General features: G+C 36.5%; 1 protein-coding gene across 1 annotated transcript; it reads left to right on the forward strand.

The window, feature by feature from the left end:
* Nucleotides 1–6,359: 6,359 nt before the first annotated feature.
* Nucleotides 6,360–13,370, forward strand: srsf3a (serine and arginine rich splicing factor 3a). The gene is made up of 7 exons (XM_047348651.1): nucleotides 6,360–6,497; nucleotides 7,973–8,019; nucleotides 8,265–8,475; nucleotides 8,966–9,100; nucleotides 11,587–11,625; nucleotides 11,698–11,784; nucleotides 12,792–13,370. The coding sequence occupies exons 2-7, from the start codon at nucleotides 8,013–8,015 to the stop codon at nucleotides 12,817–12,819; spliced, it is 507 nt and encodes a 168-aa protein (XP_047204607.1). The 5' UTR covers nucleotides 6,360–6,497; nucleotides 7,973–8,012; the 3' UTR covers nucleotides 12,820–13,370.
* The last annotated feature ends 111 nt before the right edge of the window (nucleotides 13,371–13,481 follow it).

Below are 13,481 nucleotides of genomic sequence, written 5' to 3' on the forward strand. Positions count from 1 at the left end.
TTACAAAATCCCTAAAATGATTTAATGCCACAAGATTTCCAACATTTAAGATTCAAATCGTGCATAACAAAAGTTTGAAAACAACTTTAGTTGTTTTACCTTCTAAAAGTTGTAGTGAAAGGGGAGGGAAAACAAATACAGACCCATTCAGTAAATCAGAATATTGTCAAAAAGTTCATTCATTTCAGGAACTCAGCTCACTAATGGAAACGCATTATAAGAATTAACTGCGCACAAACTAATGTTTTCAAGCCTTTATTTCTGTTAATTATAAGGATTTTTCTGCTTACATCTAATGAAAACACTACATTATGTTTAGAATATTACATCAGACCGATAAAAAAAAATCTTTTGATACAGAAATGTGGGCTTTTTGAAAGGTATGTTTGATACATGCTTAAATATTATTTTCACAAAATACTGTAATCTGACAAAAAAATCATCATTAGAACATTCTAATTTATTGAATATGACTGTATGTGTTTCTGAGTGTGGCATGCATTTGTATTCAGCCCCCTTTATTTTGATGCACCCAAATAAAGTCAGCAATTGCACTCAGAAGTCACTTGATTAGTAAATACAGTTCACCTTTGTGTAATTTCCTCTACAGAGGTTTGTTAGAGAAGATTAGTAAAACATGACCAGCATCATGAAGAGCATTAATCAGGGAAGCTGCCTAGAGGCCCTTGGTAATGAATAAACACATCTGTCGATAGGACAACAATCAGTCAGGCATTTTATGGGAGAGTTACAGGAAATAACAATTGTTGATACAAGGTACAGTTTTCAGTTTACCACAAGCCATCTAGGGGACACAGCAAACACGTGGAAGAAGGTACTCTGGTCAGATGAGAACAAAACTAAACTTTCTGGTCTGCACACAAACCAACACCTCACATCTCCCTGAACACTCCATCCCCATGGTAAAACATGGTAGAGGCAGTATCATGCTATGGGGGCAATGTTCTTCAGCAGGGACAGGGAAGCAATTCAGAGTGTAATGAGGGGAATTGATTAAAGCCTAATTACGTGTTAGCAGTGCCCAGTTTCTAGATGTGCTGGTAGAGACGTACCCAAAGGGTCTGCAGTTGTAATTGTGGCTGAATATAAACACACACCACATTTTTAAGGTTGTCACTATAAGACAAGCCTGAAAACCCTGTCATTTCCCTCTGTCATAAAACTCCATAATATTACACTGAAGTTAATGGTTGTACCATGACAAAATGTGAAAAAGTTAAAGGGTTATGAATACTTTAGCAAGGTAGGCAAAAGTATTCATAACCTTTAAATAAATCCATCGGTATTTCAGTTTATTTAAATGGCAATTTAAATTTTCCCTTTAGAGTATAGGTTTTTCATTTGTTGCCATATAACTAAAGTTCTATGAAGCATAAATGTGTGCACATTCAGTGGAAAAGCAAAAATATGATTTCTCCAAATATGTCCCTAATGTTTTGAAAGACATATGATTTAACCTTTAACTCCATTTAGAACATTAGAAAACAGAAAGAAAACATGTAGCTTCACTTGAACCTGATCCTGATCCCTTTTTAGCGCCTCACATTTCCCAATGTCACACAAATTGCCTGTTCACTTTGACTAGCTTTAAGTATCCACAGTGCAGCTGCAATATACGGTTTAATTGACAATAGAGTTAGGGTACATCGAGATTTCTATCTGTATTTTGCCTCCTGATATGTTCATGCTGTGGACTATTTGATAGGAGTGTCTGTCAGCTTAATACAATTCACTGGAACTCTCCGAGAAATACAGCTATATATAGCTTTGTAGACGCATAAACTGAAAATTGACTGTATGTGCTCATACTCAGTTCATAACACATGACACATTTCCTTATTTGGAGTGATAATCAGGCTTTATGGTCACTTCCTCATCTTCTTACTCTTACTGACAATATAGGCATAGCTTATAGTGTCAAAACCTTATATAGGAGGAAACGAGTTGATAAATAATTTAAACACTTATTGATCCCAATTTATTTAGCAGACCAGATGTTGAGTTTCGAATAAATAACAGTTTTTTGCAGATTTGCTCTGTCACGAGCAGGGTAATCTAATCTTTCTTTGTCTTGTGTTTTGCTTTTCAGTTTGAGGAATGAGGTGTCAGAGTAGATCCATGGCCAGAGACCTGCAAAAACTGCGGTTATTCTCTCTTTCCACTGTGTCACACTTCTTCGTGAATGTGCCTTTGAACAGGAAGCGTACAAACAGTATCTGCCCGCCCACCTGCACCCTTCCAAGGGGTCGTTGGTGGAGTTTTCTCCTGTTGAGCAATAACCCAGTGTGTTGACTTACCAATGTTCTTATGTAATTGCTAAAACGCTGGTGGATGTTTTCCGTGTTATATCATTTTAGGGTCAAGTTGACTGTCATGAGATCAACCTTTTTAAAAGCCTAACAATATTAACAGATCAAAGCATTATAATTAGACACCTGGTATGTAGAAAAATTTTACTGATAACAGTTGGGTTTATAAATACTAGAGGCAGGAACACATTCAAATGGCTTAGTAAAGGGGATGTAAAACCTTTTTTTTAAATCTGCCTGTAGCAAATACTTTTCACTAGTGTAATTCAAATTGCTCTGAAGATACAGTGGATTTCAAAAGTCTACACACCACAGCTTATGAACCATTGTTTGTGATGGAAAAACATAAATCCTTTCAAAATTTTTTCCACCTTTGATGTGACCTATATCCTGTAATATTCAACTGAAAGACAAGCTGCAGCAGCATGGTTGCATAAGTGAGCATACCCTTTGTCATGGTTGGCTGGGGTTTTGAAAGACCAACCTATGAACAGGAGGGAGTTGAATAACCTTTCAATAATCAAAACACGTAGACATACAAGAGGTAACAGGACATGGAATACAGGCAGATTACAGACATGGAGCAAGGTAGTAAGCAGTGGCATGAAGCAGGTAAAACAATGAAGGAACCAATGGTGAGCCAGGAAAACCAGAGTATAAATACAGAGGCAGCCAGGAGAAATTACCAATGCACTAAAAGATCCAATCAGGTGGAATGTTGAGCAGTTGGTGGCAGGGAGAATGCAGAGCAACTGAAGGAAGGAAGCAAATTAACACAGAAAAGCCGGGACATGGAAATACTCAAGAGAATCTAACATAACTCTAAATGTGCAGGAATACAATAAATAAGTAAACAATGGGATGAACTAAAGAAAATAAACAGGGACAAAAACAGATCTACAAAGACATTCAAACTAAAACCCCTAAAACAGAGGAATCCAAGGAAGTAACAAATATCTAAACAGAAGAATGAACCATGAACCTAAATAAGCATAACAAGAATAATAATAACTAGAGAACATAAACAGGGACAATGCAGCGAAACATACAAGAAAGTCAAAATCAAAACATCTAACACAGGTGAATCATGACACCCTTTCTCTAATGCCTTGTCAAAATAACTTTTGAATCAGTTCCAGTACCGAGTCGTCTTGTCATATACCTACTACCAGTTATAAAGAATATGATCAACCCTAAATATCCAAGGACTTTCTTGACATGTTCTTGACATCTATCAGTTTGAGGGGTTTCGTATATATGTTTCATATTTCTTTATTGGTCTGTTATGTTTTTATCAGGTTTGATACTTCAAGTTTTTTTTTTATCTTGGCATACTTTAATACCAGTCAACACCCTATGCTTAGTAGGGGCATAACAAATTACAGTAGAATGGATTAATAGAACATCAATTTAAAATAGACATTCTGTTTATAAGCATAGAGTGCCGGTCAAATAAATGGTAAAGACCAAATTAAGCACCAAGAAGGAGGGATCTGAGTTATCGGAGTAATTTGGTACACATTCATACCACAGAGATAGGTATGTAAATAATTTGACTTACAAGGAGTTTGCACTATGTCTATATCAGGCACTAGAAGACACAGGTCATGAAACCACAAGTTGAGCCTTGTTACCAGGAAGCTTTAAGATCAATCAGCAGTCAACCAAAACAGTGACTTAAGTTCCCAAGACTCATACTTACCATTGACACATTAGATAGCAGAGCCCAACAGGGGTTGCAATGTGGATTTCCATCAGGTCAGGTGGCAGGGCCGGCACAAGGCTGAATGAGGCTCTAAGCACAATTTCATTTGAAGACCAACCCACCTACAGCCAAGCCCATTGCAATTAATGCACACTTGAGAGTTGGAAAATTTTACTTATACCTCAGGCATGTTGTTGAATTGTTCGGTATGTGGGGCACACATGTGACAGTAGCCTGATATCAGAACCAATGAATTTGTGAGGGCGGCCACACTTGTGTCATCTTGCACTATGTTGTAAAGAGTAGGTCCAACCTGCCAGGCTATTACACGATACAACCACCCAGCCTCTCGTCTCCCAAAAATGCCACCACTATCAATCTCCGTCAAGTCCTGGTAATCCTATCTATCGTCACAACAGGACATCCTTTTTCTATGGTTTGAGGGACTGTCGGATACTTTTGCAGCTGCCAGTCGATGTATTCTTGACAACACAGTACAAGATGACACAACATATGGGTGCCCTAACTTACAAGTCCTTATGCCACCACTCAGGCCCTTAAGTGTTTACTATAGATATGCCACCTCCTTGCAAATAGAGTCACTTACACAGCAATCACTAGTCAGCATGTGTACCATAGTATGTCCATAGTAAGCTAATTTCTTCTGCTAGCTTAATTTGTTTATTAGTGATGTTGCGATATGGCTTTCTACCCAGGGCAGCACAAAAGGCTGCACATTGTTAGCTGTGTGCTGAAGGAGTTTTCTGTTCGCTTTTTTATGTCGGGTTTGAGAATGGGCGCCTCCCTGTGGTGTGCACACTCTATAAAAGTTTATGGTTTGAGCTAGCTAAATTAAAGGGTTATTTTGTTATTTTTTAGGAATATAACCAGCACTGGACCATCTCTAGTTTAAAATCTGACAAGTTTAGATACCTTAGACATAAGTTGCATAATTCTTCACTAAATGCACATGACTTAAATATGATTTGAAATCTTTTTTTTTTTTTGTAAAAACTACAAAAGAGCTCCTCTTTTTTGGGACCACTTCACATTGAGAGAGGCATGAAAAGTACATTATATCAACTGATTTAGTGATAACAGATGGAAGACTATTGGTGTTTTCAAAAATATATATGAATTTAATGGACCCATCTAGCCATTGGTGAATGTGCTAATACCTCGGACAGCATCCATAGTTTCATTTAACTGTTTTTTCCCAATTGTTTTCTTGTTCATTTGTATTTCTGGCTTACAATTTTGCTCTTCATAAGGAGAAATGTGTGAAGTAACGCACTCTAATACAGTCTGACTTTCATACCGTACTTTCAAATGTCAGCTTGACATTAAGGGAAGAGAAATGATTGAAGTGCGAAAAGGCCTATCTCATTTTTACGCGACGAAATGTACTACCAAATGTATCAGAGAAGAAAATCTCCATAAGGTGTTCTTGTGGCAGTTTCTCATAGAACATTGTAGCTTTAATACATAAATAATGTTAAAATGCCTTAAATTAAACAGTTCTTCAACTTATGTTTAAATAGTTACTGTAAGTCAACATTTAGCTCTGGATGACTACCTTTAACTTAGTGGTGCACTTGACAGTAAAATTGTTTAAATAATACTCAATTAGACCAAGAAAGACAAATTAAAAATTAACTTTTTACAGGGATATTTGTGGTTGAAAAATAACAGCCAAAGAAAGCAAAAGCACAATCTATATATGCTACATGCACTGTGCCCTGCAAAATTATGCACATCCTTTGACTTTTTCCCCATGTTAACATGTTGCAACCTCAACATTATTTCACTGTATATGACAGACCAACACTAAGTAGCAATTGTGAAATGGAAGAAAATGGATGCATAGTTTTCACATTTTCAACAAAAAAATGTAAAGGTGGGGCAGAACACATTTATTTGCTCTGCCTGAATGTCTAAGGAGTTATCTTACTAGAATATGAACATCTGGCTCCAGTCCATTGCAGCCACTGAAAGAATTTCTTCAAGGTTTTGACAATTTTCTCATAAATGCTGACAAGGTACACTGTTCCTGCTGAAGAAAAACATGTCTTATTTAGGGGTACAACCGTGCAGTTAATGCAGACTTTACTTTTCAAATTTTTGTCTGTAAAAATTTTGGAGAACCATCTTTTTTGTGTAGAACTGTCTTGTTCTATCACATAAAATTCCAATAAAAATACATCGACGTTTGTAATATAAAAAATTCAAGGAAATTCAAGACTTTTCGAAAGGCACAGCATGACTGTGTGAATTGGTCAGAGCAGGACGGTAGGTGGCAGTATACTTATCTAGCCTTGTTTCACCTTCATCAATCACACGGAGAGGAAGCGGAACTTGTTCTCTTCTGCAGCGCTGCTCTTGCTAACCGGCTAATAGGAGCCTCTTGTTAAGGGGCGATAAATCCGCTGTTAATATTTTGTGACATTTTACTTGAATAAAAGGTAAGTTGCATTTTATTCCCAGCATCCTTATCTTCTTGTTTATCTCATCATTTTTTTATAGAACAGTGCTTAAAACCCTCATAGTTAATGTCCGTGTTATTCGTCTCGTTTTGACAAATGCTAATATATGGTTAGCTCTTAGCATTGCGTTGAAATTGTGTGGTTGGGGAATTTCTACATGGATGTTAAATTATTTTAATGAATATAAGTATTATCATATTAAAACAAACGTTAAAATTTACATTTTGAATCTTGTAATTTGGTTCCGGGGATAAATGCACAAGCTAATTAAGGCGAATTGCTTCCTTTCGAGTTGCTTCATTCATGCACCTAGCATTAGCGTCAACGTCTAAAAACTAAGCTAAATAAAAAGACTGTTTGAAAACCCAAGGATGCATTAAGCTAAGTATCCTTAATAAGACGATAAATCGTGGACAACGGTCACAAAGGTGGTCTTGAAAAACTTCTAAATGTTGCTTTAGTTAACTTAAAGCGCCATAATAGAGAAATAATGTTATTTAAATTAAATGTATTATCAGTAACGATGGGAATGATTAATGTGTCGCTGGAAAAGAAAGGGACAAAACATGATCAGATGAATTTTAAATTTGATTAATATGGGATTAAATGAACTGATCCAAAAAAAAAAAAATTGTTTATTTTACTAACAAATCTCAAAGATGCAGGTAGAGATTTGATAGAAACAAAATTGGACAGAAATATTTAAATGCATGGAAGGTTAAAAAAGCTGTATTTTTCGTTTCATTTGTTTTTAGACACCAAGGTCAACATTTTTAATGGTCCAGTTTTAATTCAGAAAAACCCACATGGTAATCTATGTAGGACTGCAACTAATGATTATTTTGCTTATCAATTAATCTCTTTTTTTTCTAGTTAATAATCAGATTGCTAAAGGTGCTTGATAGATTTTTACAGAATTTGAACCAGGTGAAGCTAAATCTATTAAACTTGAGATCTGGATAGAGCATATTTACTGACAGTTTTTCATCTTAAGTGCAAAACGTATATAGTTTTTTTTTTTTTTTTGTACAATTTTGCCCTAATTACTGCTCTGATTGGGGGGTTGTTTGAGCAAATGGCATGTTTTAGGATCTACACTCCAGTTAACGATTATTCAATTGATAAATTAGTTATTTCAATAATCTATTGATCTAATTGTTTCCGACAGTAGTGGTTATTTTTCAATCATAGTCCAGGGATTTGATTTCTTGCCCTGCCTCAGGCAGGAAAACCATACATAATTCTTAATATGCTCCTGTATTATTTTTTGTTGTTTAACTTGTATAAGATTGAAATGAAGTAGTCCACCTCTACCTTACTGTTAAGTTCTCCAGATTTGATGGTGTATGATGGGAAGCTGTTTTTTGTTTTTTAACACATTGAATTGAAGCAAAAGTAATTGAATAAACCTGAAGTGTAAGAATAAAAAATTCTTCTGCTTTTTTTTTCTTCAGAATCATCTGATTGTAGGGCACTAACAAGCTGATTGTTGAAATGGGAGGTATGATTTTCATTATTTTTTGTCCTCACCGTGTTTGTGAAAACAATCAATGGGATTTTCCAAAAAAATCTCTTTTTTTTTTATGTGAACATTGTAAAATATTTGTTTTGACAGAATTTTATTTTTCTCATGTAAGTTTGTTGGTATTATAAATAAAATAAATTCTCAGACAAATTCTGCAACAAATAGCATTAAGATAAGTCAGACTTTGTTAAATTATTTGTGTTTCTGCCTGTTTCTTTCAGATCCTACTTTTAATCGAGACTGTCCTCTTGACTGCAAGGTTTATGTGGGAAATCTAGGAAACAATGGGAATAAGACGGAATTAGAACGAGCTTTTGGGTATTATGGCCCTTTAAGAAGTGTTTGGGTGGCCAGGAATCCTCCAGGTTTTGCTTTTGTTGAGTTTGAAGATCCTAGAGATGCATCTGATGCTGTAAGAGAACTGGATGGCAGGTAATGCACAGTGTTGAAAATGCATACTCCCGTGGGAAAATATCTTAGCCAAACCTCACTTGTTTCTATTTTACTAAACTTTTGAGGTGTTCTTGTACAATAGTTTTCTACCCTGATTTGAATACTGCATGGGTCTTCAACTCCTGTCCCGGAGAGCAACTCTCTTGCAACTTTTAGATCCATTCCTGCTGCAGCACACATGAATTAAATGAATTCCTCATTACCAGGCTGCTGAAGAACTTTGTGACATGTTAAGGAGGTGATTCAGTCATTTGGCAGGGACACATCTAAAAGTTGCAGGAGAATAGCTCTTCAGGACTGGAGTTGGAGACCCCGAAATAATTCAATCTTTAAAAAATGTCAAACATTAGTTGATGGACATATGTTTTGAACCAACATAATTTTCAGTCAAACATCTCATGGAGTTGAATGTATGGATTGATTTTATAAAACGAAAAAAAAAATGGTGTATTTAATTTATTCTGTTCAGGACCATGTGTGGCTGTCGTGTGCGTGTTGAGCTGTCGACTGGGGAAAAGCGGTCGAGGAGCCGCGGCCCTCCTCCATCATGGAGCAGACGTCCCCGAGATGATTTTAGGCGACGTAGTCCTCCAGTCAAACGCAGGTATGTTTTTTACTTCTTTAAATAGTCCTCGAAAGATTTCATTTGAACCCATTTTTACTGCAAATCTTAAACATGAACTTGACTCACCTAATTTGCTTTGGCAGAACCAGTATAGAGCTCCTTAATCTTTATTTTGCAAATACTTATCCTCATTCACATCTCAAATCCACCTAAGATTTGGCTCACCAGAGGGTTGATATTTAACAAAAAAGTACCCCCTGAGTTCTTGAGATTTGAGGTTTGTATTTGTTGTGTGTTATTGATCATTTTGACTACCATCTAATGCAGGTTGAGCCTTTTGATTTCAGACACTGTAGTGGGAACAGGCCTTTATCCAAAATACTCAGTGCCTTGCAAAAGTATTCATACCTCTTGAACCTCTTCATATTAATAATGGTTAAGGATTTTATGTGATAGACCAAATTAAGGTAGTGGATAATTGTGAAATGGCCCGAGAAAGGAAATTTGACTTTCAAAATCTTTTACAGGAAACATTGTGGTGTTTGTATGCAGTCCCTTTCAGTAAATACTTTGTAGAGCCACCATCCTCTGCAATTACAGATGCATTTCTCAGATTTTTTAGGGCAGTGGTTTTCAACCCTGATGCTCAAGGCCCAATGTCCTGCATGCTTTATGTGTTTCCCTGCATTGACACAGCTGATTCAGGTGATTGCAGTTCAGCAAAAGCCTGTTAAACAGCCATCAATTGAAATCAGGTGTGCTGAAGCAGAGAAACCTGCAGGACAATGTGCCTTGTGGACCAGAGTTGAAAAACACAGTTTTAGAGGTATGGCTCTACTGGCTGTCCACATCTAGAGACATTTTTACCAGTTATGTGGAAAAAAAATTGTAGATTGTCATTCCTGGATGACAGAGAATCTTCACCCGCATATTCCAAATATATGTATACTTTTGCAAGGCGCTGTAACTAGTTCTGGAAAGGTAATGTTTGCACCACCTGCCTCTGATTTTGGTTGCTCAACAGAAATGAATTTGAAGTTGATCACTTTTTAAGATGTTTTGTGAAAATGGCCACGGTTACAAATTTATTGTTTAGATTCTGAATCCATGTTGCTCAAAAATGTTTGATTTGAAAGTTTGCATTGAAGTTCACTATTATTAGGCATCCCAAATGCTATCCTCCTAAAAAGGCTCTACTAGATCAATATTGCTGTATGGGGAGTTTTATAACTTTATCAAATCTTTTTATGTATAATTTTAAAAATAAGTTTCTGAAGGTGTATTTTTTTTTAAATATATATATATATATATTTTTTTTTTTTGCTGAGTTCAGTTTCCATTTATTAATAAAACTGAACCCCATTGCAGAATCACCACCACGCTTCTCACCATCTGAGTCAGTCAACTAGTCTTCTTTCAGCATCATGTGACGGCTGACCAGCGAGCCTGGTGTTGTCACATGACCCAGGCGCCACCGCCAGTCATCAGGTCCTACCAACCTTTTGGTTCCTGAGCATGCAGTTCCCAGCATCCTCTTCTACTTCCTTCGACCTTTATCCAATGAACAGCGGCCCACTTCAAATTATCAACCAATCAGCGTCTTTACACTTTCTTTTCTCCACACATCTGCTCTTTCAACGGGAACAGCCGTTGGGTTACATCAGTCTCTATTCTTCACTCCCCCCAAAAAAAGCAGGGAAAATCTACAACTACCTCCCCCCTCCCAACCAGCCACCAAGCAACTTCATATCTGCAACATTTGCATCATGTGGCAATTCCTGTCTGCAATTCGACCTCCCTCACCATCAGTCTGGCTTCCTTGCGTCATTTCTATCTTGTCCAAACCCCCCAAAATAGTAAGTTGCTTTTATCCTGCTCTTTGTAGTGTTTTTTTTTATTTTTAATCTAACTTTTAAAGCTGGTTGACAATTTTCTTTTTTTAATCAGTTGTGTATTGTAGAGGAAACTGAGTGGCAAGCTTGCACAAATCTAAAGCACAACTGGCTGGACCAAAAGTTTATAATGTTTATCTTGCAAAAATTGCTGGATGTATTTTAAAGGCTCGACATCAAGGCATCTTGAGTTTGATCGGCTTTACTAAACTCTGAAGGCTTTTACACTAGTGATTTTTTTATTTATTTAAGCCTCACAGCTTTTGCATATTAATTTAATATTAAAATCAGGACGTCCACTGTGACTGATTTGTAAGTGGAAATGGCAGAAGGTCGATGTAACTTGAGCGAGTTTATGTCGAGCCCTAAAATTTGGCTTGTGCTATGAAATATGACTCCATGATTGGTGCCCTTTGGACAAATTTTCAATTGAAAGAGCTGGCCTTGCTGCAGTTCATGAATGCAGCTTACCTTCTGAACAGATGAGGAAGAACGTGTAACCCACGTTTCTAAATGTACCCCATGCCTGTTTGGGATCCATAACCCAAAGGTTTCTTTATTGACGTGAAACATGTTACTCTTCCCTAACTTTGTTTTTATTTATATATATTTTTTTAATGATACACACCTTAGATCACCGAGGAGGAGGAGCCTGAGCCGCAGTCGCAGCAGGTAAGATTAAGACGCACTGTAGTTCAACTACACATCTGTAATAAATTACAAACATTTTTACTTTACTTTCAGGTCTCTGTCAAGAGATCGACGCAGAGATCGGTCTCTGTCCAGAGACAAGAATCGTAAACGTTCACGATCCTTCTCCCGATCAAGAAGGTACAGTTAAATCGGATCACACCAAGTCATGGGCCGGCTCCAGGTCTTAAGGTGTAAACAGTTATGATTTGAAAAACTAAATTTATCTTGCCTTTCTTATGGTTTAATAGCTTTTTAATGAAAAGTTAGTGGAATTTGAGGTTTTATATATCATAACTTATATTTTCACAGTCACAATATTGAGACCTCTGAATGTCTCAGTGGGGTCCTCTCTTGGAGGAACACTGAATTGTTAACTGTACACAAAGTAAACTCGCTAGGTTTTGCCTCTACCGCTGGTTCACAAAGGCAAAACAAAATTAGTATTGGAGCTTTAAAGGCAATTAGATGGTAAGACAAAAAGTTGCCGTGCACCAAAAAAAAACCTATGCAACCAAATCATAAACAAATTGATCAGACTTGACAAATTCGAATGTACTTCTCCTTGGTTCTGTGTGTTTCACAGTACATGCCTGACTCTTCTGAGTCATGTACTGTGACTATTTAAGATGTATTGACAGTCATCCAAATAAACAGCTTATTGTTGTAAAAACAGCATGATTTTTAAGATGTGTAGAACTGATCCATAGGATCAAATATATAAGCTGTCATGGTGAAGGCCCTCTGCACTAGTCATGGTCAGAGTGAATATTTGCAAAAAGGCAGATTTCTCAGTGATTTATGTTGCCCCACAGCCAACTGTAGACTTGCTTCCTGACCAAATGGCCTGTCTATTTAACCAGATAATCTTTGCTTGTTATACCTTTGTTGTTGCTCCATGAAGAGCAGAAAGGGATATTCTACACCTGAAAAATGCTTATTTAGTTTTTCACAAGTTCATCAATGCAAATAAGAAAATAATCCTAAGTACAAATAATTTTAATATTAAGATCCATGAAATTTTACCTGGGGTTATCACACTGTTAGAATCTCATACTGGCTGATACCTAATCACAGCATATTTATTCTGAACGCAAGCTTGTTTCTATTATTAATGCAAGTTATTTACCAGTTAATTCGTTTTACAGTCGTTCCAGATCTCACGAAAGGAAATGAAGATCCTGGGTTACTCTGCAAGATCATATAAAGGTTGCGAAGAGGAAAGTTTTTATAGTGCCACTTTCTTTCTTAGATTTTGTTTGAGAGTTTTAAGCACCCTACGCGGGTCGCCCTTATATCCGTTAAAACAACAATGGACGGGATGGTCGTGGTAAAATCTTTTTTGTTTTTTTTAGCTTTTTTTGTACATGAAATAGTTTGTCTTGTCCTGCATGTTTTGAAACTGAATACTGCCTTGAGTTTAACAGCAGACATTTTTTTACTGTTTATAAATAAATTCTTGTGATGGTTTTGGGGTTTTTTTTTTTTTTTTTGCTTTAGTTTATTCATGATTGTTTCTATTTTCATTGGGTCATTGTGAGATCCAGGGACTTAAGATACCGGTGCTGTTATTTGGAGGATGTCCCTTAAACACGATCTGTTCTGTATTTTACCTACTATATATCCTTTACAAAATACTATTTACTTGGATTGGATTGACTTGCAACTTTAACAATGTGTGACAATGCAGTTAAACAACTTGTTCAATAAATGTTTTTCCAAGCTGACGAGTTGGTGTATTCTTACCCCCTTTTTTTTATGCATTTAATTTCATTCAAATTAAACAGTTTTAACAGAAAATGGAAAAATTAGCCAGGAAGTCACTGTATGGTGCTGAT

The sequence above is a fragment of the Girardinichthys multiradiatus genome, chromosome 20 (assembly GCF_021462225.1).
Source record: "Girardinichthys multiradiatus isolate DD_20200921_A chromosome 20, DD_fGirMul_XY1, whole genome shotgun sequence".
NCBI lineage: Eukaryota > Metazoa > Chordata > Actinopteri > Cyprinodontiformes > Goodeidae > Girardinichthys > Girardinichthys multiradiatus.

Bases quoted from the DNA above. Each gene is read 5' to 3' on its own strand.
- srsf3a (XM_047348651.1), top strand. The intron at 9,101-11,586 runs GTATGTTTTTTA...TACACACCTTAG, and splicing joins AGTCCTCCAGTCAAACGCAG to ATCACCGAGGAGGAGGAGCC. The intron at 11,626-11,697 runs GTAAGATTAAGA...CTTTACTTTCAG, and splicing joins CTGAGCCGCAGTCGCAGCAG to GTCTCTGTCAAGAGATCGAC.